Genomic DNA, 13085 nt, shown 5'->3' on the forward strand with positions numbered 1-13085 from the left:
TGGCTTCCTTGGGGCTGAGCCCACCCAAAAGTCAGAACCTAGAATCGCCCCTGGTTACCATACCGAAATACTTTAACAAATAAAGTGAGTTCAAAGCGATCCCGATTAGACTACTTTCTTCAAGAACGCAACAACCCTACAGAGACTTTTGTGTTGTGTAGGTCCATCTCCACGTGTCAGAGCATGTTTTAGCTGAATTCTTTCCAGCTATTTTCGGAGGGAATTTCCGACACCTCTCAGGATAGGGTTATCCCTTTAAGATCTACCTTTGAGTAAATCAGAGAGAACACTTCCTGTGTTATAGTGCATGTTCACCTATAATCTCTCCCTCCCGATCAACTGTCTCTTAACTGTGCGTTCATACCAAAAGCTGTAACCCCTACTGACAATGTTGTGCCTGAACGCGTTCACTGAACGAAAGTTCATGAACTCGTTCATATTTTGGGCGAACGTGAACTGAACGTACTGTATTACTGCCTGATGAACGTTACTGTGAACTCGTTCATTCTGGTGTCTGTGAACGGCACGCTCACTCGGTTTAACTTCGTTCAATGGGGGGGTTATTTCTCTATCAACATGGCGGATGCGCGCGCAGATTGCCGTGTTGTTTGACCGGTTGCCATGGTAATCTCCGTGCGGTTCATTTGCAGTTGAGGTGTTGCCAGCTTGCTGTTACATTAAACTGTAATCAGAAAAGGTGGTTATATGCTATAGACCCTATAGTATCTGTCATATAAAGGCTGGGACGAATTTCATATTATAAATATGTACACTTTATTTTGAAAGTATAGACCAGCGCGATTCCCATTGAAACGAATGGCGCGGTGATTATTCTTCAAAACGAGAGCTGTTAAATTGTGGAAAATGAATTAAACTGTAATCAGACAAAGCGGTTATATGCTATAGACCCTAGAGTATTTGTGGTATAAAGGCTCAGACGAATTTCGAATTATAAATATGTACAATCCATAACGTTAGCTCTCTGGCTCATAGCTCAGCGGAGTAGAATACCTCCTAGAATCATTGCTTGTTGGCCGGAAACGGAAAGGGGGGCTGTTCATGTTTGGTTGTAGTCTTTTCGCTCGGTTCTCCGTCTCATCAGTAGGGCTAGAACCGAGCGAAAAGACTACAATCAAACGTGAACACCCCCCCTTTCCGTTTCCGCCAACGAGCAATGAGTCTTCCAACAGAAATCAATGGGATTTACAAAATGCGCTAAATGTGCAATAAAACACGATAGAAACTGTATTTCGCTACGATACTTGATTCAACCACTCTATATCATCCTAGACAAACCACAAAGGGGGCTCAATGTTCAAAATACCGGAAAAAATGAAAAGCTCACAGCAACATATTGAAAAAAAGAACTATGAACTAGTTCATTTCTTGGAACTGTGAACTTAGTTCAAAATTTTGAATTATGAACGTTTAACTGAACTAGTTCATTTTAAAATTTGTGAACTGAACTTTGAACTAGTTCACGAAGAAAGTGAACTTTCCCAACACTGCCTACTGAACCTGAGAAGTTGATCAAACAAACTCATCCTGTTCCCATCACCCTCACTGCCAGACCTCTGTCTCATTGTTATTGAGGTATTGATCAGGACGCATTTTGGGGGGTTGGGATTAGCATTAAATGGCTTTCTTTCATACAGTTTTTTGATTGTTTTAATTTTAACACAAAAGGCATTGTTTTGACAGAGGTCAGAGTTTAAGAAAAATATATTAATCAAGCATGAAATTGTTGATCATTAAGGCAGTAGGCTTATACTAACACTGTATGTTTGTTTTGTCTTTTTCTTTTCATGTTTTGTATTGGAAGGTTATCAACTTGCCAAACTTCTGAAAACTCCAGCTGAATGAACTGAATTAAATGAAAAAACAGCTGTGAACTTGGAATTTAAAAAAAAAAAAAGTTTTTAAAAAGAACTCGACAGGCGTAAGGCAGAATTACTTCCCTCCAAAATGCAATGCAATTTTCACGTCACTTTCTCACACATAGGCTATCATATTAGAATTATATTTTAAATCTTAAATCTAAATTGTTTATCTTAATTTAAATCTTATAGCCTAAAGAAATCAAAATCTTACATCGAAATGCCAAATCGTATATAAATCGAAATCTTTATGTATAAGTACCTAAATCTAAATGCTTAATCGAACTGCTTAATCTAAATCCTGAAGCAAAGTTTTTGAACAATAATTGTGTAGACCTATGCCTACTCTTCGAATGAAAGAAATACTTAACTTTAATTATTAATATACCTTTCAATACAGAGATAATACAGTATGCAGTTGCCATTTTCATCACAATATCAAAATACGTATCTTATATATATATATATATATATATATATGATTTCAAAATATCATTTCCTAATAGTAATTATTATTTTCTTTCACGGGATAGAGCCATGAGATATGAAGGTACGAGGATACTCAAATACGATTACATAATTCATACCTGGTCGCTTCCTTTCTGGCTCCTCCCAAGTTTCCTCCCTTCTGGTTGAAGAACACTTTCTAGATAATTTGTTATGGTATATAAACAACACCCACCAGCCGATGTTGGAAGCAGTTAGAGTGTCACCTTACGGAGAGAAGGCATGGCCGGCGGGGTAAGGAGTGCAAAGCTGGGGTTTCTAGCATGGCTGTGTTTCTCCACACTGGGAGAAACCCTTGGGGCGAAAGTACTAGTGGTTCCCGTGGATGGGAGCCACTGGCTCAGCATGAAACTCCTGGTGAAGGATCTTATCGTCCGGGGCCACGACGTGGTTCTCCTGGAGCCTGAGACCACCGCGTTAGGCAAGGGATTGGTCGGCTGCAGGAATGAGATCTACCCGGTTTCCTACACGAAGGAGGAATTGGGAAAGGTATTAAAACAACTCCAAGAGAACATCTTCATCAAGCTGCCCAAGATCACCGAAGCGTTTGTCAATGTGCAGAGATTGATCGACTACACCTCCATCCACGTGAAGGGGTGCGAGAATCTGCTGTACAACCAGGAGGTGATGGGCCGTCTGCGCCTGGAGGGATTCGATGTCGTGCTCACGGACCCGTTCCTGCCTTGCGGCTCTATCCTAGCCGAGACTCTTTCCGTCCCAGTCGTGTATTTTCTGCGTGGACTCCCGTGTGGTTTGGACGACATTGGCACGCAGTGTCCCTCGCCTCCTTCCTACGTCCCGCGCTTCTACTCCGGTCACTCGGACACCATGACCTTTCCTCAGAGGGTTAAAAACATGGTCATGTATGGGATTGAATCTGTGAGCTGCCGCATCATGTATGCGAGCTTTGATGAGCTGGCCAGCAGGTATTTGGAAAAGGACATCAGCTATAAGGACCTCGTCCGCCAAGGTGCCATCTGGCTGCTCCGATATGACTTTGCTTTCCTCTTTCCAAAACCCATGATGCCCAACATGGTTCTTATTGGAGGCATCAACTGCGCAAAGCCATCTCCTCTGTCAGCGGTGAGTGAAATATATTAAGCAATAAATAAAGGTATATTTTGTTTATTTTTACTTCAAATGAATATAAATGAATAGGCTACTTATTTTATTAAATCACCACTTAACTGAAGAATAGACGGTTGCGGTGTTTCTATATAGATATATATGGAATATGCACGAACAGTGTAAAACTGTGCACACTTTGCTCCAGTTTGCTTATACACACGCATGCGGATTTAAACATAGGTCTACATATTATCATTGAGTTCCACTTTGTGTAGCGTTATGCAATGCAGCACGTAGGCCTACTTTGCGCTATGGGTATTAATATCTATTGGACTTTGACCAATTAGGCCTTCCCTCTATGTACTCAACCGTTCGGAGGTTAAGTTAACGGTACCTAATATCCTAAACTGAAAATCCATACAGTAGTTTAGAGTTTAGCTTTCCTCAACCTTTTTCTTAGACCAGGCTGTGCAAGTTAGCCTATGGTTGCATAATAACCTACTACACAACATGTACAAGTATTTAGTGTGGAGCAGGAAAAAAACACGAGAGCTTTTATCTGCTGATGGAGTTTGCGCGATAACACTAACAGGACATCATCATGGCGGAACGTTCCAGAGTGAAATCTGAGACAAGGAGGCCCGCCCCTCTAGCTAGGGACTTTGGACATTGTTTGTTTGGATAAGCATTCTTCCTGCACTGAAAACAATGGTTGTAGGCCTGTTGATTTGACCTCTGCACTTTGGGTTTAATAGCTGATGTGTCCTAATATAACAATTAATGTTTACTAGTCCCTTGTTATTTCCATCTTTGTACTATAACTGCTTGAAGATAAGCCTTGTGAAGGGACACATTTGATAAGGCTTTTGTTAACAAGGCATGAATGTTGTAACTAAAATTTGTAAAAACCTTTAATTATTTAACAAAGTACAAGTCTCAGATTGTGTGTATGTGTGTACTGTTATAGGGGAACACATTTGACCATTAGAAAGTAGATCTATTTCTATTCCTAAAAGTAAATATTTTTTATAGCTTACATCTGTTTTGCGTTGGACAAGAGAGCACCTGAGTTGTTTTCTGGTCTTTTCCCCGGGTCGCAAAGTTATGACATCACAATAACGTAATTGGTCAGTTGGTTGGAATGATAGTTCTGGAACAACATTAGTTATGGTGTTAGAGGAACAGCCCCAACACGGCAACATCATATCAGGCGACTAAAAGTATGTTATTAATGGAGAATATGCGTGTCCTTCCTTAACCATACTCTTATTTTTTTCTAACAGGACTTTGTAGATGGGTGGAGTTTGGAGGAGTTTGTAGATGGATCCGGTGATGACGGTTTCATCGTTTTCACGCTAGGCTCCATGGTGGACAAAATGCCTGCAGATATGACAATAGCATTCTTAGATGCCTTCAAGAAAATTCCTCAACGGGTAAGATAAGGAGCTGAGAACAGCTGTGCTATGAACTCCCCCCCCCTCTTGGTTTTCTGTTTCAGTGAAGGCCCACAGATTACCTCAGAGGTCCTTTTCCCTAAAAAAACTAACCATGATACTAAAATTTACTCTCCCAAATTAAAGCACTTTGTTTGTATCAGCACTAGCTTTTTACTTTTTGTGTTTGTAAGTTTGATAGTGTGGTGTCAACAAATCTACCTTTGTTTTCTCACTCAACATGTGAATTGGTGAGGGATTGGTGGGTTTCATGATGAATTGATGTTGCTTTATGTTTTAGGTGGTTTGGAGGCATACTGGTGTTTTACCAGAAGACGTGCCAGAGAATGTAAAAATAATGAAGTGGCTACCTCAAAATGATCTCCTAGGTACGTACATATTTCATTTGAATATTTAGAAATCGTATTATTATTATTATTATTATTATTATTATTATTATTATTATTATATTTGCAATACTTACTGATATAGGTGTATAGATTTGCTTTAAAGTGCAGGATAAAAGTAGGTGAAATAGATAAGCCAGAGCTGTTATAAATGTTGGTATGTTGACATTAGCAATAAGTAAACCCAAAATATTTCCATAAGCACATTAGCCTCGGGTCTTTTCAGGGAGACGACACATTTTTAAATACAGGTATTTTATAATCTTGCAACTACTGTTTTGTTTAAATAAACCAATTGAAACTGCCCCTCTTTGGTCTTTGAAGTGGGCTTCAGTACGTTGTTACCTGACTGCCCTCTTCCCCCTCTCCTGTTTCACTCAGCTCATCCAAAGGCTAAAGTGTTCATCACTCATGGAGGCTCACATGGCATCTATGAGGGCATCTGCCACGGCGTTCCCATGGTGATGATGCCATTGTTTGGGGACCAGCCGGACAACGTTGATTACATGGTGTCCCGTGGAGTGGCAGTCGTGATCAACGCGTTTGACGTTACCACAGAAAAAGTGCTGGAGGCCATTAACAAAGTCGTCAATGATACAAGGTACGGGAGACTATTAAATCCTTTCTGTTTTCTGATAATAAGAGGTAAGAAACATAGAAAGGATAAAGGGGGGGGGGGTATCATAAATAGATGATCTCCAAAAAAGGGTTTATAAGGGAAGGATGGGTCAAACCTTTCATCACAAATCAGATTGTAGTGCAACGATATCTTGTATTAGTATTTTACATTTGAAAACATAAGAAACTAAAACAACAAACATAATCCTTCTGCCCAACTCAGCCCATTTCCTTGCTGGCAATCATAAATAGTTAACATCACTTTTCTTGATACATTTCTACAAATGTGTATCATAATATTTATTCTAAAACAAAAAATAAATGAATAAATAAGCTAAACATGGCACGCAATCTATGAAATGCATAGAAGGGATAGAGTCTGAATCATGAATTACTATATGTAGTTAGTTCAAAAAGGCTTCCCAAACTTTGCAAAAAAATGAGTGCTCGTCCTTCAAAATAAGGTCTTCACAAGTAATATGGTGACAACCTTTCCCTAAACTCTGTTCCAGCAGACGTAGAATGAAAATAAGTACAATTTATACAACAAGTATTTAGTCTCATCTGTCATCAGGGAGATAATGTATACAAAAATGTATTTTTGTATTATGAGAGAATACGGAGGCACCTTCCTTCTTGACTGTATAGATTTGTTCAATTAGAGGCTAATTGAAAGGGGGCCGAAGTAGATGTACCATCACTGACGCACTCAGATAAAGGGTCCGTAAAGCCCTCAGTAGAAATACCGTTCGGAAAGCTTCATGCACTCCATTACGAGTATTCGTTACGAATATCTCCGTAACGAAACAAGAACAAGACGTGACTCAGCCCCTTTTAGTTTTGGAACTATTTCCCTTTTAGCAAAACAATATTTATTTTGGTTTCACTATTTGAAGGATTCAACTGCCTTTCAACCATCCCCTCTCCTCCAACTCCCCCATCCTCTAGTTACAAAGAGAAGATGGTGAATCTCATGTCGGTGCACCAGGATCATGCCGTCAAGCCCCTGGACCTGGCCGTGTTCTGGACCGAGTTCGTCATAAGACACAAGGGGGCCGGTCACCTTCGGCCCGCAGCCCACAACCTCAACTGGATTCAGTATCACAGCCTGGACACTCTTTGCTTTCTGGCTGCTGTCCTCATGACTATGGCCTTCCTGGGCCTCAAATGTTGCTGTTTCTGCGCCCGCAGGTGTGGCGTGCGAGTGGCAAAGAAGGAGAAGGTGTTGTAGATCTCTGCATCTATTGTCTCCTTTGAAAGAGACAGTATGAGATCAACAGGAAGTACTGTTAAAGATCTGCCCCCAGATCTGGGTGATCATAACCGTCTACCTGAGTGTACAAAGAATGCTTGTAACAACTTTTTCCCTAATTTAATAATTATGTATAAGTTTCCCATATGGCCTGGAGTGAACTCAACAAAGGGGTTAGGCTCAGTAACTTCTGGTCACAGCTGCCTATCAAACTGTATTGTAATATGTCATATTTAATAATTAATTACATCAGTTAATGCAGTTATAAGCATTAACAAAAAATGTACTGAAAAATTATTTACAGTAACTAATCGATTACTTAGGTATTAATTTACACATAATTTAATAAGGTTAGGGTTAGCCCCCTAATTGGTAAATTATTGTACCCTTATTGTAAATTACTTTTTGACAGAATGTACAGATTCTGCTGAACATTTTCGTGGGAATGCATTTGTGGTAGGCAGGCACATTCCGGCGAATTAGGCAGAATTAAGTGATATAGAGAAATTACATTGGTAAGGGATGTGAGCTTTATACTCACATTTTATGTGAGTATAAATAATTCTTTAGATTTTATAATAACATTTTATAAAATCGACTTTCAAAATGTTATGTGTTGGTCTGAAGTTATTAAATTATCACAGGACACATGCTTTGCACCATTTTTGTCAATGGTTTTGAATAATTAGGTTTGTTATTTGCGCTTTCAGAACCAAGTAACTGTTCCACAACACACTCATTGTACCGACAATACCTCAACCGCATCATATGGCTATGGTATATTAAGATTACTCATGAACAAATCGTTTTTGATATGGAAATTAACTACATGGCAGGAAAAGTAAGTGAAAAGTTGACTAATCACTGTCTTCTTTTTCGCTGGAATCAATTACTGGTTGTTTGTATAATTGTATTCCTACTAAGGGATGGGCCAACATGCTTTCCCTAACACATATGACCTGCCTGGGGTCTTTGAGACCTTGTTTAAAAAGGGCGTCATAGGACTTTAATAACCCTACAAATGTGTCAAGAGCAGGCCTGGGGGGGGGTCTGTGGCTGTGGTGTCAAGCGGCCACTGGGCCCAGCTACCACTAGTAGCCCTCTTTTTTCTTGGCTCATGATAGGCCTCTGATCTTTGAAAGCCCCAAACAAAAAATCGCATTGTCTTGGGCCTACGCCGATCGGGGGGCCTACCATGGGCCTACCGTCGTAGGCCCATGGTAAACACCTAATTGGTAACTTTGAAATGTGGAACAGGTGTTATACGTTTAGTCTGGAAGGTGTGGTTGACGTAGGGGGATAGGCACATAAGCACGGGAAAGAGAGGACACCTAATTGTTCAGTCTGAAAGGGGTTCACGTGGGGTGGAGTGTGTGTGTGTGTGTGTGTATGTGTGTGCGTGTATGTGTGTGCGTGTGCATGTAGGTCTGTATGTGAGTGAAAGTGCGTGTGTGTGTGTGCGTGTAGGTGTGCGTGTGCGTGGAGGTGTGTGTGTGTGCGTGTGGTGGTGGTGGTGGATTTGTGGTTGTGTACTATCTGATGGATGAACACAATCTAGGGTCACCCATTCATTTCATATGGCGGTCATTTTGAGAGACGCCGAGATCGTTTATTGGCCTGTGGCATGTGCCACCGCGACCACTGACATACCATGGCATATGCCGTTCAGGAACGGCATATGCCATTCTGCTATTGATTGACTAAACACTTAGTCAATCAATAAAGCAGTAGGGCCGAGATCGTTTATTGGCCTGTGGCATGTGCCACCGCGACCACTGACATACCATGGCATATGCCGTTCAGGAACGGCATATGCCATTCAGGAACGGCATATGCCGTTTAGGAACGGTAACTGCCGTTCAGGTGGAACGGCATATGCCGTCCAGGAACGGTAAATGCCGTCCAGGAACGGTAAATGCCGTTCTGGAACGGTAAATGCCGTTCGGGTGGAACGGCATATGCCGTTCCCAACAATGGTATATGACACCAGCCTCCTCCATATCATTTCAAGACAAGTATTGCCGTAAATGTAAAGCTATATATATGTGGTCTTTATCGACACTATATCACAACATAACGCCGTAAATAAAGGGATTTATACATTTCTCGTGTCCGTTCTGTTGTTAGTATATGTGCGATCTGTTAGTTGTTGCTTTTGAAATGACATGCTTTTGAAAACAGCCGGACTTGCTCCGGTGACGGTAGTTAGCCTAACCACCTAAACAGGTTTGACTAATCAATAACAGAGATTTAGAGCCTGGCACTTATCTGGCACTTGCCGTTCCACCCGAACGGCATGTACCGTTCTAGAACGGCATGTGCCGTTCCTAAACGGCATGCCGTTCCACCTGAACGGCAGTTACCGATCCTAAATGGCATATGCCGTTCCTGAACGGCATATGCCATGGTATGTCAGTGGTCGCGGTGGCACATGCCACAGGCCAATAAACGATCTCGGCCCTACTGTTAATTAGTGCGTGAACAGACCCTCAGATGTGTCACTATGATAGTCATAAGTTTATTTGACACATTTGACCTCACATCATCACATGGACTGTATGCAAGTCGAGGATAATGCACAATTTACGCCACATGAAACATTAATCTGTTTAATGCAAAAATTATCAGTTCATTTCAAGGTTAAATGTGACAGCCCATGTGAAGTATCCACATGTCTTCATGAAGAGCCCATCCTTTATGCAGTGGATTAAGGGGGTGATGAAAAAAAGGGACTAGGTCACACACCTTAACCTTTTGAAAAGTATCCCAGCATTTATTTTTCTTTCTGTAATTATTGCTAGTGTGTAAATTCAATTGTTCATTGACTTGCTTTTCATTTTACCACTTTTACTGTGGATTTGAAGACCCCAAGTATCCACGTTTTCATGAGTAACTGCTCCTTTATGCCCTGTATTAAGGATTTGAACATGCATAAAAGGCACTAGGTTACCCTAGGTTAGAAATGGCAGTACAGTCTAACTGGACAGCCTAAAACGACCACTACTGATTGGTCTGAATGGGTAACAATATACTGTGACTACTATGACCTGGCTACTTCATGGGGTCTCTGAGGCCTTGTGTTGGTGACCTCTGTGTGGAAACACCTTTCAGAAGGTGCATATAAGGTAGATCATAGTGCATAAGATCATATAAAAACAATAAAAATCGAGTCATTATACATTGGTGATATAAACACAATCAAATTAGACAATCTTTATTGAAAACATCATTTATTGAGTTGCTATTCATTTTACGCACTATGAACCACTGGAAATAATGATTGCCTCTGTACACCATTGTGATAGTTGCAGTTTCATATTTACAAGCAATGGAGTTTGGACACCAGTTTGTGGCTGCACATTCATGTGTTCTGGTGGACCAACCTAAACCTTTCAGCTTTCACCGCTAGACGAAACCCCCTGCCCAGTCTGCAGGGAGGCAGTAGATGTGCCGTGTCAGTCATAGTGCAAGCTTTTAAAGTTAAAACGTTTCCGGTCTGTAAAACCTGTCATCTGCCAAAATAAAACAAAGAGTTTGAATCATCTTAATACATAAAAGATTAGTCCATATTGTATCATTTTATTGGATATGTTGTGCAGAAGCAAGTTGAGGGCATTAACCAAACGTACCTGACTCGGGTCTCTTGTAAAGTATCTCTTCTCAACCACCTGGTAAAGAGTAAGTTAATAGCCATTAACTTACAGTGTTGAGCCACAGTCTACAACATGTGACACAATGTTGAATGAATGTGAAAGTAAAGTAAACTGTATTGGTCCATCTTATGAAAGCCATAGAGCTCGTCACAGTAGTGTACAAACGTAATGATAAAAATATGGGTTTGATCAAAGATTTAGCATTTATTTACCAATGACCTTATTTTAATGCGACAAGCTTAATTTTTCAGTAGCAGGATGAATAAGGGAGGAAATCTCACCTTGTCGAAGAACCGGCTTAGCTTGACAGCGTTGGACGTGCCAGCAGCAAGGTACCGCGGGTTGGTGCAGTCCTGACACACAAGAAGATCTCACTTTAGGGTGAACTACAAACTACAATGGAACTAGTAAGTCACAAACCCCCAGAAAATAGTATTTCTATGCATGTTATAAACCCTAAACCTAAATGTAATAACTTACATTTCCATTTGTACTTGATGTGTTCCTTTCCAAGTGACCTTTTGGAGCTGAGTAGCCATCTGTCAATGTTCCCCTTCTACCCCACAACCATTGTTGTAAAATCCAAAAAACCTCTGTTCCAGTCCCATTTTAGGACTCTTGGAATCACCAAAAAGTGAGGAACAGAAGACAATAAACAAACAGCTGTAGCACCCCTCTTGTTTCAGGTCATGCGGGCGACCTACCAGGTTGATCTCCTCTGCGTTGAAGTCCTCAGACAAGAAGGCGGTCCGGTTCAAGACGTCGCTGCGCTTGTTCTCCGGGATCTGGTCAAATTTGGTGCCGATCAGCAGCAGAGGCACTGGGTTCTCAGCAAACTGCTCTCGGTCATAATCACTGCTGATGGTGGTGGGAGTACACAGGAATCAAAGTTTAAGTATCTGCTGTTTTAGGTACTGTACTGTCTGTTGCTTTGAACCTAAGCCCAGCTATGCACTGGTACTTTATCTGCGGTTTAATTTGTGTTACCCGTTAGAGACGATGACCCCTGTTGGTGAGGAGTCCTTGTTAAGGGCCTCCAGTGACCATCGGTAGAGGTTCTGGGAGGATTTCTTGTTGGTCAAGTCGTGTACTAAAATAATACCTGAGGGAAAACATGCAAAAGCCTTTATATGGTGCTAGGAAGAAATCATGAAATTGGATATTATACTGATTTGAATTATTATTCTCCTTACTAGTACGAATGTCACTAGCATGAATTCTATTTTGATCAGTGATTTTTTTTAATAACACATTAATAACAGACATTTCCTTTACCATTAACTGAATTGTAGAAGACTGCTCGGGTGCTCTTGATACTGCTAACACAGCCAACCGAGCCTCCCACATCCCACAGCTCAATGTAGTATGTTTTCTCTTCTGGGGTCCCCTCTTTGTAGTCATGAATCTGGAAACGAATAGAAAAGGTAAGCAGAACTGTTTGTACTCATTGAGAAGGCAATTGTAAGGCATATAGATGTATCATACATTTTCATCAACAACCGAGACAGCTGTGTCATAGGTCTATCCAATTGCTTCTAGAGGCATTTTGATCCGCGCCCGTTGATAACGCCACTCGGAAATCGACAATGAACTGAGAGGTTCCGGACAATACGTTTGCAAATTTGTCTGGGGATGTCAGGCTTGTAATCTACAGTATATGGGTATCACTGACATTAGCCAAGTCTTACCCGAACGTCCAGGGAGCAGCCTACAGTCCAGGACGGGTTTCCTAAAACCTGGTTCTGACATAGGAGATGAACCAGTGAAGATTTCCCACAACCTGCAACAGACATACGTGTGTTAACTGCCGAACAACGAGATAGAAGGCAATTACAAATTGCACGAACGAGAATGACAAGTTGTCAACATGGTATTGATGCTACTGCTTGCTAGAAACTGGACGTTGCACCCATCAACTATCCCGACATCTCAAACACATAGTCAAACTAAGGCGTATTTGCCATCGCAATCATCGCCAAAACCTTATAAAAGCTTAAAAATATCAAACGCAGTATTGTACTAACCCGAGTCACCCAACACTAATACTTTGACTCGATCAAGAGATGCCATGTTTGACAATGTATAAAGTGGAACACCAGCTCCCGGAAGAGCCCCCGATAATCCCGCCTTCCAAATATAAGCCTTAGAGTCCATTGGTTCTAAACAACTACTTCCGTAGAGGCGGGTCCAGTACACGCTTCTCCGGTTGGTCGTTGAAACTCAAAGTGACACGGTAGCCAATCGTAAACGAGAACCTCTTTTGTTTACGC

General features: G+C 41.1%; 2 protein-coding genes across 3 annotated transcripts; one reads left to right on the forward strand and one right to left on the reverse strand.

The window, feature by feature from the left end:
• Positions 1-2554: 2554 nt before the first annotated feature.
• On the forward strand, positions 2555-7769 carry LOC307073583 (UDP-glucuronosyltransferase-like). The gene is made up of 5 exons (XM_079733475.1): positions 2555-3467; positions 4736-4885; positions 5187-5274; positions 5674-5893; positions 6859-7769. Exons 1-5 carry the CDS (start codon positions 2607-2609, stop codon positions 7139-7141), a joined length of 1602 nt encoding a protein of 533 aa, XP_079589601.1. The 5' UTR covers positions 2555-2606; the 3' UTR covers positions 7142-7769.
• A 2638-nt stretch (positions 7770-10407) lies between these two features.
• Positions 10408-12926, reverse strand: rabl3 (RAB, member of RAS oncogene family-like 3). Of its 2 annotated transcripts, none has more exons than XM_079732286.1 (8): positions 12840-12926; positions 12504-12595; positions 12091-12220; positions 11803-11917; positions 11520-11670; positions 11097-11168; positions 10792-10830; positions 10408-10674 (listed from the first exon to the last, which is right to left on the reverse strand). In XM_079732286.1, the coding sequence occupies exons 1-8, from the start codon at positions 12883-12885 to the stop codon at positions 10618-10620; spliced, it is 702 nt and encodes a 233-aa protein (XP_079588412.1). In that variant the 5' UTR covers positions 12886-12926; the 3' UTR covers positions 10408-10617. The 2 variants fall into 2 exon arrangements, with proteins under 2 accessions (XP_079588412.1, XP_079588411.1); XM_079732285.1 differs by having other exon boundaries at positions 11520-11673.
• Positions 12927-13085: the final 159 nt, after the last annotated feature.

The sequence above is a fragment of the Pollachius pollachius genome (assembly GCF_949987615.1).
Source record: "Pollachius pollachius genome assembly, chromosome: 3".
Classification (NCBI taxonomy): Eukaryota; Metazoa; Chordata; class Actinopteri; order Gadiformes; family Gadidae; genus Pollachius; species Pollachius pollachius.

What these genes read in the sequence shown, in the direction of transcription:
- LOC307073583 (XM_079733475.1), top strand. Translation starts at nt 2,607, where the DNA reads ATGGCCGGCGGGGTAAGGAGTGCAAAGCTGGGGTTTCTAGCATGGCTG. An exon ending in TCAAGAAAATTCCTCAACGG is followed by an intron (nt 4,886 to 5,186) that starts GTAAGATAAGGA and finishes TTTATGTTTTAG; the next exon opens with GTGGTTTGGAGGCATACTGG. An exon ending in AAAGTCGTCAATGATACAAG is followed by an intron (nt 5,894 to 6,858) that starts GTACGGGAGACT and finishes CCCATCCTCTAG; the next exon opens with TTACAAAGAGAAGATGGTGA.
- rabl3 (XM_079732285.1), bottom strand. Translation starts at nt 12,885, where the DNA reads ATGGCATCTCTTGATCGAGTCAAAGTATTAGTGTTGGGTGACTCGG. An exon ending in CTTCTACAATTCAGTTAATG is followed by an intron (nt 11,918 to 12,090) that starts GTAAAGGAAATG and finishes GTTTTCCCTCAG; the next exon opens with GTATTATTTTAGTACACGAC. An exon ending in ACGCAGAGGAGATCAACCTG is followed by an intron (nt 11,169 to 11,519) that starts GTAGGTCGCCCG and finishes CTTGTGTGTCAG; the next exon opens with GACTGCACCAACCCGCGGTA.